The sequence below is a fragment of the Engystomops pustulosus genome, chromosome 4 (assembly GCF_040894005.1).
Source record: "Engystomops pustulosus chromosome 4, aEngPut4.maternal, whole genome shotgun sequence".
In the NCBI taxonomy this organism is placed as follows: Eukaryota; Metazoa; Chordata; class Amphibia; order Anura; family Leptodactylidae; genus Engystomops; species Engystomops pustulosus.
Genome location: NC_092414.1, coordinates 215,186,390 through 215,199,722, shown reverse-complemented (window position 1 = coordinate 215,199,722; position 13,333 = coordinate 215,186,390). Strand labels below are relative to the sequence as shown.

General features: G+C 45.1%; 1 protein-coding gene across 1 annotated transcript; it reads right to left on the bottom strand.

Moving 5' to 3' along the window:
* Positions 1 to 6,807: 6,807 nt before the first annotated feature.
* On the bottom strand, positions 6,808 to 11,066 carry RNF227 (ring finger protein 227). Its single transcript, XM_072150276.1, has 3 exons — positions 11,006 to 11,066; positions 7,784 to 8,242; positions 6,808 to 7,371 (listed from the first exon to the last, which is right to left on the bottom strand). The coding sequence occupies exons 1-3, from the start codon at positions 11,064 to 11,066 to the stop codon at positions 7,313 to 7,315; spliced, it is 579 nt and encodes a 192-aa protein (XP_072006377.1). The 3' UTR covers positions 6,808 to 7,312.
* Positions 11,067 to 13,333: the final 2,267 nt, after the last annotated feature.

The window sequence follows — 13,333 nt, the reverse complement described above, 5'->3', positions numbered from 1 at the left end:
CAGAAATCAATGCTATAGAACCTTGTCAATTAATTTCACAGACACACTCAATAAAGGAGAGGTTCTGCAGGTGGGGACCACAGACCACTTCTCAGTACCACTGCTTTCTGGCTGATGTTTTGGTCCATGTTGAATGTTGGTGGTGCTTTCACACTCGTGGTATCGCGAGACGGATTCTACGACACACACAAGTGGCTCAGGTAGTGCAGCTCATCCAGGATGGCACATCAATGCCAGCTGTGGCCAGAAGGTTTGCGGTGTCTGAGGCTGGAGGTGCTACCAGGAGACAGGCCAGTACACCAGGAGACGTGGAGGGGGACAACCCAGCAGCAGGACCGCTACCTCCGCCTTTGTGCAAGAAGGAACAGGAGGAGAACTACCAGAGCCGTGCAAAATGGCCTCCAGCGGCCACAAATGTGCAAGTGTCTGCACAAACGGTTAAAAACTGTCTCCATAAGGATTGTATGAGGGCCTTATGTCCACAGCCCAACATTGTGCAGGACGCTTGGCATTTGCCGTAGAACTCCAGGATTGGCAAATCCGCCAACTGTCTCCCTGTGCTCTTCACAGATGACAGCAGGTTCACACTGAGTACATGTGACACGTGCTTTAGTCCAGGAGGAGATCCATCAGGAGCATGCTGCAATGTCATCAGGAGCATGCTGAGGCAATGAAGGGATGTCATACAGGCACATAAAGGCCACACTAAATACTGAGTCTCATAAGGAGTGTGCTGAGGTACTGTATGGAGGTCATACAGGCACGTGGAAGCCACACACATTACTGAGCCTCATCAGGAGCATGCACAGGTGTTGTAGGGAGGTCATACAGGCACGTGGAGGCCACACACAATACTGAGCCTCATCAGGAGCATGATGAGGTGTTGTAGGGAAGACATACAGGCACATAAAGGCCACACTAAATACTAAGTCTCATCAGGAGCATGATGAGGTTTTGTAGGGATGTCATACAGGCACGTGGAGGCCACACACAATACTGAGCCTCATCAAGAGCATGCCCAGGTGTTTTAGGGAAGTCCACAGGCTTGTGAAGGCCACATACAATACTGAGTCTCATCAGGAGAATGCTGAGGTGTTGTAGGGAGGTCATACAGTCACATGGAGGCCACACACAGTACTGAGCCTCATCAGGAGCATGCCCAGGTGTTGTATGGAGGTCATACAGGCACATGGAGGCCACACACAATACTGACCTCATCAGGAACATGCCGAGGTGTTGTATGGAGGTCATACAGGCATGTGTAGGGCACACACACTATCGGACCTCATCAGGAGAGTGCTGAGGTGTTGTATGGAGGTCATACAGGCACATGGAGGCCACATACAGTACTGAGCCTCATCAGGAACATGCCGAGGTGTTGTATGGAGGTCATACAGGCATGTGGAGGGCACACACACTATCGGACCTCATCAGGAGAGTGCTGAGGTGTTGTAGGGGGGACAAACAGGCACGTGGAGGTCACACACAATACTGAGCCTCATCAGGAGCATGCCGAGGTGTTGTAGGGAGGTCATACAGGAATGTAGAGGCCACACACAATACTGGGCCTCATCAGGAGCATGCAAGGTGTTGTAGGGAGGTCATACAGGCACGTGGAGGCCACATACAATACTGAGCCTCATTTTGACTTCTTTTATGGACATTACATCATAGTTGGATCAGCCTGTAGTGTGTTTTTCCACTTTAATTTTTTGAGTGACTCCAATTCGAGGCCTAATATAATCACCGTGTGTATTATCCCTGTCCTGTGACATCATCGTGTGTATTATCCCTGTCCTGTGACATCACCGTGTGTAATATCCCTGTACTGTGACATCACCGGGTGTATTATCCCTGTCCTGTGACATCACCGTGTGTATTATCCCTGTACTGTGACATCACCGTGTGTATTATCCCTGTACTGTGACATCACCGTGTGTGTTATCCCTGTCCTGTGACATCACCGTGTGTGTTATCCCTGTACTGTGACATCACTGTGTGTTATCTCTGTACTGTGACATCACTGTGTGTATTACCCCTGTACTGTGACATCACTGTGTGTATTATCCCTGTACTGTGTGACATCGCTGTGTGTATTATCCCTGTACTGTGACATCACTGTGTGTATTATCCCTGTACTGTGACATCACTGTGTGTAATATCCCTGTACTGTGACATCACTGTGTGTATTATCCCTGTACTGTGACATCGCTGTGTGTATTATCTCTGTACTGTGACATCACTGTGTGTATTATCCCTGTTCTGTGACATCACTGTGTGTATTACCCCTGTACTGTGACATCACTGTGTGTATTATCCCTGTACTGTGACATTACTGTGTGTATTATCCCTGTACTGTGACATCACTGTGTGTATTATCCCTGTACTGTGACATCACTGTGTGTATTATCCCTGTACTGTGACATCACCGTGTGTATTTTCCCTGTACTGTGACATCACCGTGTGTATTATCCCTGTCCTGTGACATCACCGTGTGTATTATCCCTGCCCTGTGACATCACCGTGTGTATTATCCCTGTACTGTGACATCACCGGGTGTATTATCCCTGTCCTGTCACATCACTGTGTGTATTATCCCTGTACTGTGACATCACTGTGTGTATTATCCCTGTACTGTGACATCACTGTGTATTATCTCCTGTACTGTGACATCACTGTGTGTATTATCCCCGTACTGTGACATCACTGTGTGTATTATCTCTGTACTGTGACATCACTGTGTGTATTATCCCTGTACTGTGACATCATTGTGTGTATTATCTCATGTACTGTGACATCACTGTGTGTATTATCCCTGTACTGTGACATCACTGTGTGTATTATCCCTGTACTGTGACATCACTGTGTGTATTACCCCTGTACTGTGACATCACTGTGTGTATTATCCCTGTACTGTGACATCACTGTGTGTATTATCCCCTGTACTGTGACGTCACTGTGTGTATTATCCCTGTCCTGTGACATCACTGTGTGTATTATCTCCTGTACTGTGACATCACTGTGTGTATTATCCCTGTACTGTGACATCACTGTATGTATTATCCCTGTACTGTGACATCACTGTGTGTATTATCCCTGTCCTGTGACATCACTGTGTGTATTATCTCTGTACTGTGACATCACTGTGTGTATTATCCCTGTACTGTGACATCACTGTGTGTATTATCCCTGTCCTGTGACATCACTGCGTGTATTATCTCTGTACTGTGACATCACTGTGTGTATTATCCCTGTACTGTGACATCACTGTGTGTATTATCTCTGTCCTGTGACATCACTGTGTGTATTATCCCTGTACTGTGACATCACTGTGTGTATTATCCCTGTACTGTGACATCACTGTGTGTATTATCTCATGTACTGTGACATCACTGTGTGTATTACCCCTGTCCTGTGACATCACTGTGTGTATTACCCCTGTCCTGTGACATCACTGTGTGTATTAGCTCTGTCCTGTGACATCACTGTGTGTATTATCTCCTGTACTGTGACATCACTGTGTGTATTATCTCCTGTACTGTGTCATCACTGTGTGTATTATCCCCGGTCCGGTGACATCACTGTGTGTATTATCTCTGTCCTGTGACATCACTGTGTGTATTATCTCCTGTACTGTGACATCACTGTGTGTATTACCCCTGTACTGTGACATCACTGTGTGTATTATCCTGTACTGTGACATCACTGTGTGTATTATCCCTGTACTGTGACATCACTGTGTGTATTATCCCTGTACTGTGACATCACTGTGTGTATTATCCCCTGTAGTGTGACATCGCTGTGTGTATTATCTCTGTACTGTGACATCACTGTGTGTATTATCCCTGTACTGTGACATCGCTGTGTGTATTATCCATGTACTGTGACATCACTGTGTGTATTATCTCCTGTACTGTGACATCACTGTGTGTATTACCCCTGTACTGTGACATCACTGTGTGTATTATCTCCTGTACTGTGACATCACTGTGTGTATTACCCCTGTACTGTGACATCGCTGTATTATTCCTGTACTGTGACATCACTGTGTGTATTATCCATGTACTGTGACATCACTGTGTGTATTATCTCCTGTACTGTGACATCACTGTGTGTATTACCCCTGTACTGTGACATCACTGTGTGTATTATCTCCTGTACTGTGACATCACTGTGTGTATTACCCCTGTACTGTGACATCACTGTGTGTATGATCCCCGGTCCTGTGACATCACTGTGTGTATTATCTCCTGTACTGTGACATCACTGTGTGTATTATCTCCTGTACTGTGACATCACTGTGTGTATTACCCCTGTACTGTGACATCACTGTGTGTATTACCCCTGTACTGTGACATCACTGTGTGTATTATCCCTGTACTGTGACATCGCTGAGTGTATTATCCCTGTACTGTGACATCACTGTGTGTATTATCTCCTGTACTGTGACATCACTGTGTGTATTATCCCTGTACTGTGACATCACTGTGTGTATTATCTCCTGTACTGTGACATCACTGTGTGTATTATCCCTGTACTGTGACATCACTGTGTGTATTATCCCTGTACTGTGACATCACTGTGTATATTATCTCCTGTACTGTGACATCACTGTGTGTATTATCCCTGTACTGTGACATCACTGTGTGTATTATCTCTGTACTGTGACATCACTGTGTGTATTATCTCTGTACTGTGACATCACTGTGTGTAGTATCTCTGTACTGTGACATCACTGTGTGTATTATCCCTGTACTGTGACATCACTGTGTGTATTATCCCTGTACTGTGACATCACTGTGTGTATTACCCCTGTACTGTGACATCACTATGTGTATTACCCCTGTACTGTGACATCACTGTGTGTATTACCCCTGTACTGTGACATCACCGTGTGTATTATCCCTGTACTGTGACATCACTGTGTATTATCCCTGTACTGTGACATCACTGTGTGTATTATCCCTGTAGAGTCATTTGCTATAGGGTACAATTTCTTAGAGGGTTTGCATTAGGGCTTTTAGACAGTGTGATAAAAGTCCATGGAGTGTAGAACTCTAGGACTAAAAGATCAAAAATAGTTTTTGATCAAAAAAGTTGTAGAAAATATTGTAAATTACATAATGAAACCCATTACATTTGGGTAAAAAGCCTCAATAATTTGTCTTTTAGTAATTAAGTCAGAGGGGCGAGGGACCAGCAGCAGAGAAGGTCCAGATGATGTAACAGGGGTCAGGGGTCAGGACCTCTCACCATCTACGAGTGAATCTCTACAGGGTGACAAGAATCTGTCAGTCTATGGAAAGTCCCTTGTGTGACCAATCGGGGCTTTCCCTCGTACTTAAAGGAAATAAACCAATTGTAAAAACACCTAGAAATACTCACCTCCACCCCTCTTGATGTTAATCCTGGTGCTGTCCTCATTCCGGGATCACCTAGAAAATTAATTCAATTAGCAGCACGGAGCACGGGGAAGAGATGTCCGGTGCTCCGGGCTGCAGATTATGCAGGGCCCGGCTACTCCCTCTCCCTTGCTGGGAAAGGGAGAGGACACCTCTTGAGTGACATCATCTCCCTCTCCCAGTATGAGAGAGGGAGGGTCAGGGTTGTGAATAATTAGCAGCCCGGAGCATCGGACATCTTGTCCCCACACTCCGTGCTGCCAATTATAAGTTTCTTTTCTAGGTGATCCCGGTTTGTCAAGACTAGGGAAGACCCCCCACTGGGTCAACATCAAGAGGAGCGGAGGGGAGTATTTTTAGGTGTTTTTCCTTCTCCCCTGACCCTTGACCTATAACTTGTGTGAACGATAGTGCAGGGTAATGAGTGACCGTATGAAATGATCACCACGTCAAATGACCATGGAAAGAAAGCAAAGGACCATCTTGTAGGTATCTCAGTAGGTTTCCATCTGATTTTTCTGAAGAAGCCACGCCAGCATTATTGTCGTCTAAATAAACAATTGGATGTTCGTTGGAAAATGTTTATGTCCTGGGCCACGCCCTTTGCTCCACCCCTAATATTACTATTCCCACACCTTATATATTACCCACCCCAATGATACCTTTAACTTATTTCAAGATACAGGCAGTTCCCGAGTTACATACAAGATAGGGTCCGGAGGTTTGTTCTTAAGTTGAATTTGTATGCAAGTCGAAACTGTATATTTTATCATTGAAGTTCTAGACAAATTTTTTTTCTTTTGCCCCAGTGACAAGTGGAGTTTCAAAATTTTTGCTGTAATTGGACCAAGAATTATCAATAAAGCTTCATTACAGACACCTTACAGCGGACCCAGCCACCAGAGGGGTCCCTCAGTAATTATGGGTTGTCTGTAAGTCGGGTGTTCTTAAGTAGGGGACCGCCTGCAATTCCCTTTTTCTGTTTTCCACCCACACTGTATTGTGTCCCCCGCAGGTCATGTGCCCACCCCCCAAAATTGTCTACTGCCCCCCTGTGGACTCCATATACAACATCAACTAATGTGGCCAAGCGCCTGATAAAGTAATGGCCCCTCCACCAAAAAATCTTTAGTCCACCACATATAGTGACTCTAATTTACCAGCCCCACTAATCATACCCCTCTTTTCCTATCCAAGCTGAAGGCTCCCTGCTCCACCATCGTATTTTGTTTATGTCAAGTCTATGGGGCAACCGATCTCCACCCAAAACAGTCACCCCAGGCACAGAGTCTTCTAGGGCGTCAGTAATGAAATCTATGAAGGGACACAGAGAAGGGAGACTGTAAACTCCTCATGAACATCTACAGACAGATCCGAGAGGACCAGCAACGACACAGACCACGGCTTAGGATGATAAATACATTTATAAAGTCATTAAAACATAAGAAAAATCTCTGCATAAATACATATAAATAGACACAAAACATATAAAGTGCATCATGGGAGAAGAGGTGACCTCATCCAGTCATCAGTAGTAACGAGGGCGAGAGTCATGTCCTGACGAGTCACAGGAAGGATGATCTCATAGTGAGCACAAGGCCGGGAGCCCACGAGGCAGAGATGTCAGCAGTAGGGGGCGCCGTCCTCACATCGTTACTAGTCACGTACTCATACGGACCCTCCATCCATGGAATGATTGATAGAAAGGAGGCAGGTGCTGCCCCGAACCTCAGCAACACCACCAGGTACTTGTCTGTAAGCCCCACTAGGGGTCATGGTCATAACGGAGGATAAAGGACTCATCGAAGACCACGAATCCCCCACACGACCCCCACTATGGCCTGTAGTGCACCCTCAGACGCCAGAGGGTAACGAGCGAGGAGAAATAGTCCAATGCGATTGGTCAGAAGTCACATAAAGTACGAGCACATCAGCGCCATGTCCCGGATGTCCTCATTGGCCAAAGAACCTAAAAATGATGAAGGAAAGAAAATTATTTTTAAAAAATTCCACATAATTACTCAAAATAACTAATTTTTAACTATTACATTATTTTGTCAAATTCCTTTAATCCGGCACCTGATAAACCAACACTTTGTGGACAATACGTGAAATTCTGCCCCCAAAACAAAATAAATCTGAAAAGGTGACACGAGTTTTTCGCCTTCCAGGGCAGCATGGGGGAGATTTATCAGAGGTGTCTGAGGTAAAACTGTTCCAGATGCCCGTGGCAACCAATCAGAGCTCAGCTTCCATTGTACAAACAGGAATATGAAAGCTGAGCTCTGATTGGTTGCCACAGTTCTTCACTCAGACACTTATAAGTCTCCACCATCATGATTCCATCAATCACTGCTGAAGCCCCGCCCACTTGCACTCACCTCTGCGACGAGAACCCGCCCGCGACTTCCGGTACAGTTTCTTCAGCCACTTGAAGGGTCCCGTGACGTCACCCGTTCCCTCCTCTTCGTCGTCGCTGCGCAGGGGGGAGGGCGCTCGGCAGAAGGGGCAGCTCACGGCCCCGCCCCCGGCGCCCAGGTGCTGCAGGCAGCAGGAGCAGATCACGTGACGGCAGGCGGCCAATTGCTGCGGCTTTCTTGCCTCCCCGTAGTCATGGTAACAGATGCCGCATTCCTCCACGGCAACGTCGGGCAGTGGTGACGTCATGACGCGTATTGCCTGCTTTAGCTTGTCAGAATGAATGAAGGGCTCATCGGCGGAGCGCAGGGTTTTATAGTCCAGGTAGCTCCGCCTCCGCCGGAAGCGGGTGACGTCACGGCGAATCAGGAGAAGAGGCGCGGCTTGTGTAGCGAGGAGTATTTCCCGGCGTGCAGTGCGGGCTGTGTGAGAGAGCGGTGACGTCAGTGTAGTTTTGGCGGGCTGCCCGCGGCTCGGCACCAGGTGAGGTCACCGCTTCTGCTCTGTGCTGATAATACAACAAGTTGTGAGGAGAAGTTATTATTACAGTCTTGTTATTCCGTTAATTGCCTTTATACACACCCCTGAGTGTTTGCAGTCATATTTCACCTTTGTATCTTACACAGAGGCGGATTATGTGTCCCCTGGGCCCCGGGCTCTTCACTAGGGCCCCCACAGCTTCCAAACCAACATGTGCCCGGATGTTAGGACATAATTACTACTCTTTATCCTCTATACATTATTACCCTGTATACTCTACATTCTCTATACGTATATATACCATATACACTCTACGTCCTCTATATGTATATGTACCCTATATACACTCTACATTCTCTATATGTATATATAGACCCTATATACTCTACATCCTCTATATGTATATATAGACCCTATATACTCTACATTCTCTATATGTATATATAGACCCTATATACTCTACATCCTCTATATGTATATATAGACCCTATATACTCTACATCCTCTATACATATATAGACCCTATATACTCTACATCCTCTATATGTATATATAGACCCTATATACTCTACATCCTCTATACATATATAGACCCTATATACTCTAAATCCTCTATACGTGTATATACACTCACCGGCCACTTTATTAGGTACACCTGTCCAACTGCTCGTTAACACTTAATTTCTAATCAGCCAATCACATGGCGGCAACTCAGTGCATTTAGGCATGTAGACATGGTCAAGACAATCTCCTGCAGTTCTCCCGAGCATCAGTATGGGGAAGAAAGGTGATTTGTGGCCTGTGAACGTGGCATGGTTGTTGGTGCCAGAAGGGCTGGTCTGAGTATTTCAGAAACTGCTGATCTACTGGGATTTTCACGCACAACCATCTCTAGGGTTTACAGAGAATGGTCCGAAAAAGAAAAAACATCCAGTGAGCGGCAGTTCTGTGGGCGGAAATGCCTTGTTGATGCCAGAGGTCAGAGGAGAATGGGCAGACTGGTTCGAGCTGATAGAAAGGCAACAGTGACTCAAATCGCCACCCGTTACAACCAAGGTAGGCAGAAGAGCATCTCTGAACGCACAGTACGTCGAACTTTGAGGCAGATGGGCTACAGCAGCAGAAGACCACACTGGGTGCCACTCCTTTCAGCTAAGAACAGGAAACTGAGGCTACAATTTGCACAAGCTCATCGAAATTGGACAGTAGAAGATTGGAAAAACGTTGCCTGGTCAGATGAGTCTCGATTTCTGCTGCGACATTCGGATGGTAGGGTCAGAATTTGGCGTCAACAACATGAAAGCATGGATCCATCCTGCCTTGTATCAGCGGTTCAGGCTGGTGGTGGTGGTGTCATGGTGTGGGGAATATTTTCTTGGCACTCTTTGGGCCCCTTGGTACCAATTGAGCATCGCTGCAACGCCACAGCCTACCTGAGTATTGTTGCTGAGCATGTCCATCCCTTTATGAGCACAATGTACCCTGTAACATCTGATGGCTACTTTCAGCAGGATAATGCGCCATGTCATAAAGCTGGAATCATCTCAGACTGGTTTCTTGAACATGACAATGAGGTCACTGGACACAAATGGCCTCCACAGTCACCAGATCCAATAGAGCATCTTTGGGATGTGGTGGAACGGGAGATTCGCATCATGGATGTGCAGCCGACAAATCTGCGGCAACTGTGTGATGCCATCATGTCACTATGGACCAAAATCTCTGAGGAGCTTCCAGCACCTTGTTGAATCTATGCCACAAAGAATTGAGGCAGTTCTGAAGGCAAAAGGGGGTCCAACCCGTTACTAGCATGGTGTACCTAATAAAGTGGCCGGTGAGTGTATATACCCTATATACTCTACATCCTCTATACGTGTATATATATAGACCCTATATACTCTACATCCTCTATACGTGTATATATATATACCCTATATACTCTACATCCTCTATACGTGTATATATATACTCTACATCCTCTATACGTGTATATATATATACACCCTATATACTCTACATCCTGTATACGTATATATATACACCCTATATACTCTACATCCTGTATACGTATATATATACACCCTATATACTCTACATCCTCTATACGTATATATACCCTATATACTCTACATTCTCTATACGTATATATACCCTATACACTCTACGTCCTCTATATGTATATGTACCCTATATACTCCACATTCTCTATATGTATATATAGACCCTATATACTCTACATCCTCTATCTGTATATATAGACCCTATATACTCTACATCCTCTATACATAAATATACCCTATATACTCTACATCCTCTATCTGTATATATAGACCCTATATACTCTAGGAAATCACATTCCCGGAATGCATGAAACCCTCCACCCCGAATACCGTCCAGACCAGATCCCCCAGCCAGTGTAGATATGGACGCTACCCCTGGCTGCTCCCCCCTGGCCTCTGCGCGTTCTGCCACTGAGTCTATAGGAGAGCCCCCACCCTTTTACAGAAACTTCTACAGCAGATGCCCCTTTGATAAAATGTCCACTGCAGATGTTACCTTTTAATGAAATGTCCACCTGTGGTGCCTTCCTTTAATAAAATGTCCACAACCGTTGCCTCCTTTAACGAAATGTCCACCCCAGATGGCCCCTTTTAATGTATTGTCCACAGCAGGGCCATCTTGAAAGAAGAAAAATCTATACTCACCTTCCGGCTTTTTCTCCCCAGCCCCACGGCTCCGTCTTCTCCTCTCCTGGACCGGGCGCATCACTATGAGGCGGTGGTGTCAAGACCACATGACATCATTGTGTAAGGGCCCACACGACGCATAAATTAGGACGTCATGACACCACCTCCTCGTAGTGATGTGCCCAGGCCAGAAGACAGAGAAGACGGAGCTGCGGGATCGGGGAGAAGAAGCCAGAAGGTGAGTATAGATTTTTTTTTTTTTTTTTTATAAAGGGCCTGGGTATGGGCGGGTGCGGGCCCCTCCCAAGCCAAAGGCCCCCGGCGTGTTTGTGTTTGGCTGGTTTTCATTATTGCTAGAAATGTAAGCAGTTGTACTAACATTGGGACACTGTTGTTTACACTGAAAGCAATGAAGAAAAATGCTTTCAAATCAGCCAAGCGCGTGGTGACATGTAAAAATGTATCCAAACAACGCTATATGTGACGCTAACGAATGCGTTTTGAAAGCATCACAACAGTAGGGAAGAGATTTACGTGATTACATCGCTGTCAAGATTGCGTTTACGCCACATGTGAAGGCACCTGATTCGGTCACTGATTTGAAAGGACATTCTGAGCTTCTACAACATCATCTGATCCAGCTGATCGGCTTGTTATAGCTCCATTCAGCCTAGGTGCACGGAGGAGACACCCCGCAAGCCGTGGGGAGCTTTCACATGTTGCTTTAACCTTGTGTTAACAAATATTGGAAAACCACATTTGCAAAACTTGAAGTTAAAGGGGTTTTCCCACGAAATAAAGTTAGAGACTAACTTGCTGATCAGTGGGGGTCTCAGTCGGTGACCGACTGAGAAATCCGTATGGGTGGTCACTAAGGGGTTAGACATATAAATAATATGATTATATTGATTTAATAATAATGTACAAGACTCTAAATAAATGATACATTTTATATGAACATTACCCAGGACAATATAAAATAAGAAAGCTCTCCTCTGTATTGTGTATTTGGATACTTCTCAAGATATTGTATCACACTCAAAATTCTGGTATCGGTGCAACCGGAAATGTAGTCCTACTTCAGCTGCGACATCTGGGCTCTAGGGTTTATCGGAAAACTGCACATATTTTGCTCCCAGATTTGTGGCAGAAGTCTGAAGAAAAGGCTTTCACGTTAACCATCTGTTTTGTGGACCATAAAAAAAAGTTGTTTAGTTATTTGCAAGCGTCAGAATTAGAGTGCAGGTTTTCTTTCTTAAGTCATTGGAAACTTTCCCTGCAGAACATACGTTGGCTAAAGAGAAAAAGTAATCAAACCGTGAAATTACCTGGAAACCTTCATTGTTCATTACTGACCTGTAATCTGATTGTTCTGTGAGGGACACATTGTAGCTTTAGTATTAACACAGACAGATGAACTGTTCATGCCTTGCACTGAGCACAACGAGTAAGTAGCCACAGTGCAAGAACAAGTATGTGAGTTACATTAGTGTTTAAGGACATCTACTACCAGGATGAACGACTGTATGCAAAGGTTAATGGAGCCTGGAGTCCCTCGGGTTCATTTGCATACAGTCCTTCATCCTAGTGGAAGATGTCCTTTAATGATCTCACCACAAGCTAATTGGCAAAAGCCATTTAAAGGAAATCTACCCTTTTGTTTTCATGCATTGTTTTCATGCTGTATGCGATTCAAAGACAAAGTATCGGCGCATGGATTTATGCTCTGCAACATTTTACTTTTTATTGAGGATCCGAGTGCGGAATTCAGTTTTTGCATTGCGAAAAAAACACAACACAAAAAACCATGTTAGAAAACACTTGCAGAATGTCCGTGGAATTGTAGCAAATTTTGCATCCGTTTCACATCGACTGAAGTTATCCTCGGGGTTCACAGTAGATTTACTTATTAAGTAAGGCGCACAAGAACTGATTACTGGCAAACCTATTCTCAAATAAGACTGGTTAGTGTGACCTACGCAACAAATCACTTGTAGAAGAAAAATGTGCTCCAGAGACTAGAAATTCTAAAGACCCGATTGTTCAAACTAAGAAAGGAGACTAAGAAAGGTGACAACTGGGCACAGGCCCCAATAACACAGTTGGACAATCCTGAAAGTGGGAAGATCCCAATGGTCCCCACAGAAGATGTAGTAAATCGGATAACTCTGTCCATCTCTTTCGCACAAAAATTTAAAGAACCCTACACTGCAACACTAAAAACGCATCCTATGTGTAAAGAATGGGCAAGGGAGCTACAACGGTTGGGGCAGCTTTTTTGCTTCTGGAAGAGGATGCTGTGACAGAAATGAAATGAGTGCCACGTGCGAGGCGTCCCAAAAGTAT

Excerpts from the sequence above, each read along its gene's own strand:
- RNF227 (XM_072150276.1), bottom strand. The coding sequence starts at position 11,066 with ATGCGCCCGGTCCAGGAGAGGAGAAGACGGAGCCGTGGGGCTGGGGAG. Across the intron at positions 8,243-11,005 it reads TGGGGAGAAAAAGCCGGAAG|CCCGCACTGCACGCCGGGAA; the intron begins GTGAGTATAGAT and ends TCTCTCACACAG. Across the intron at positions 7,372-7,783 it reads GGCGGGTTCTCGTCGCAGAG|GTTCTTTGGCCAATGAGGAC; the intron begins GTGAGTGCAAGT and ends CATCATTTTTAG.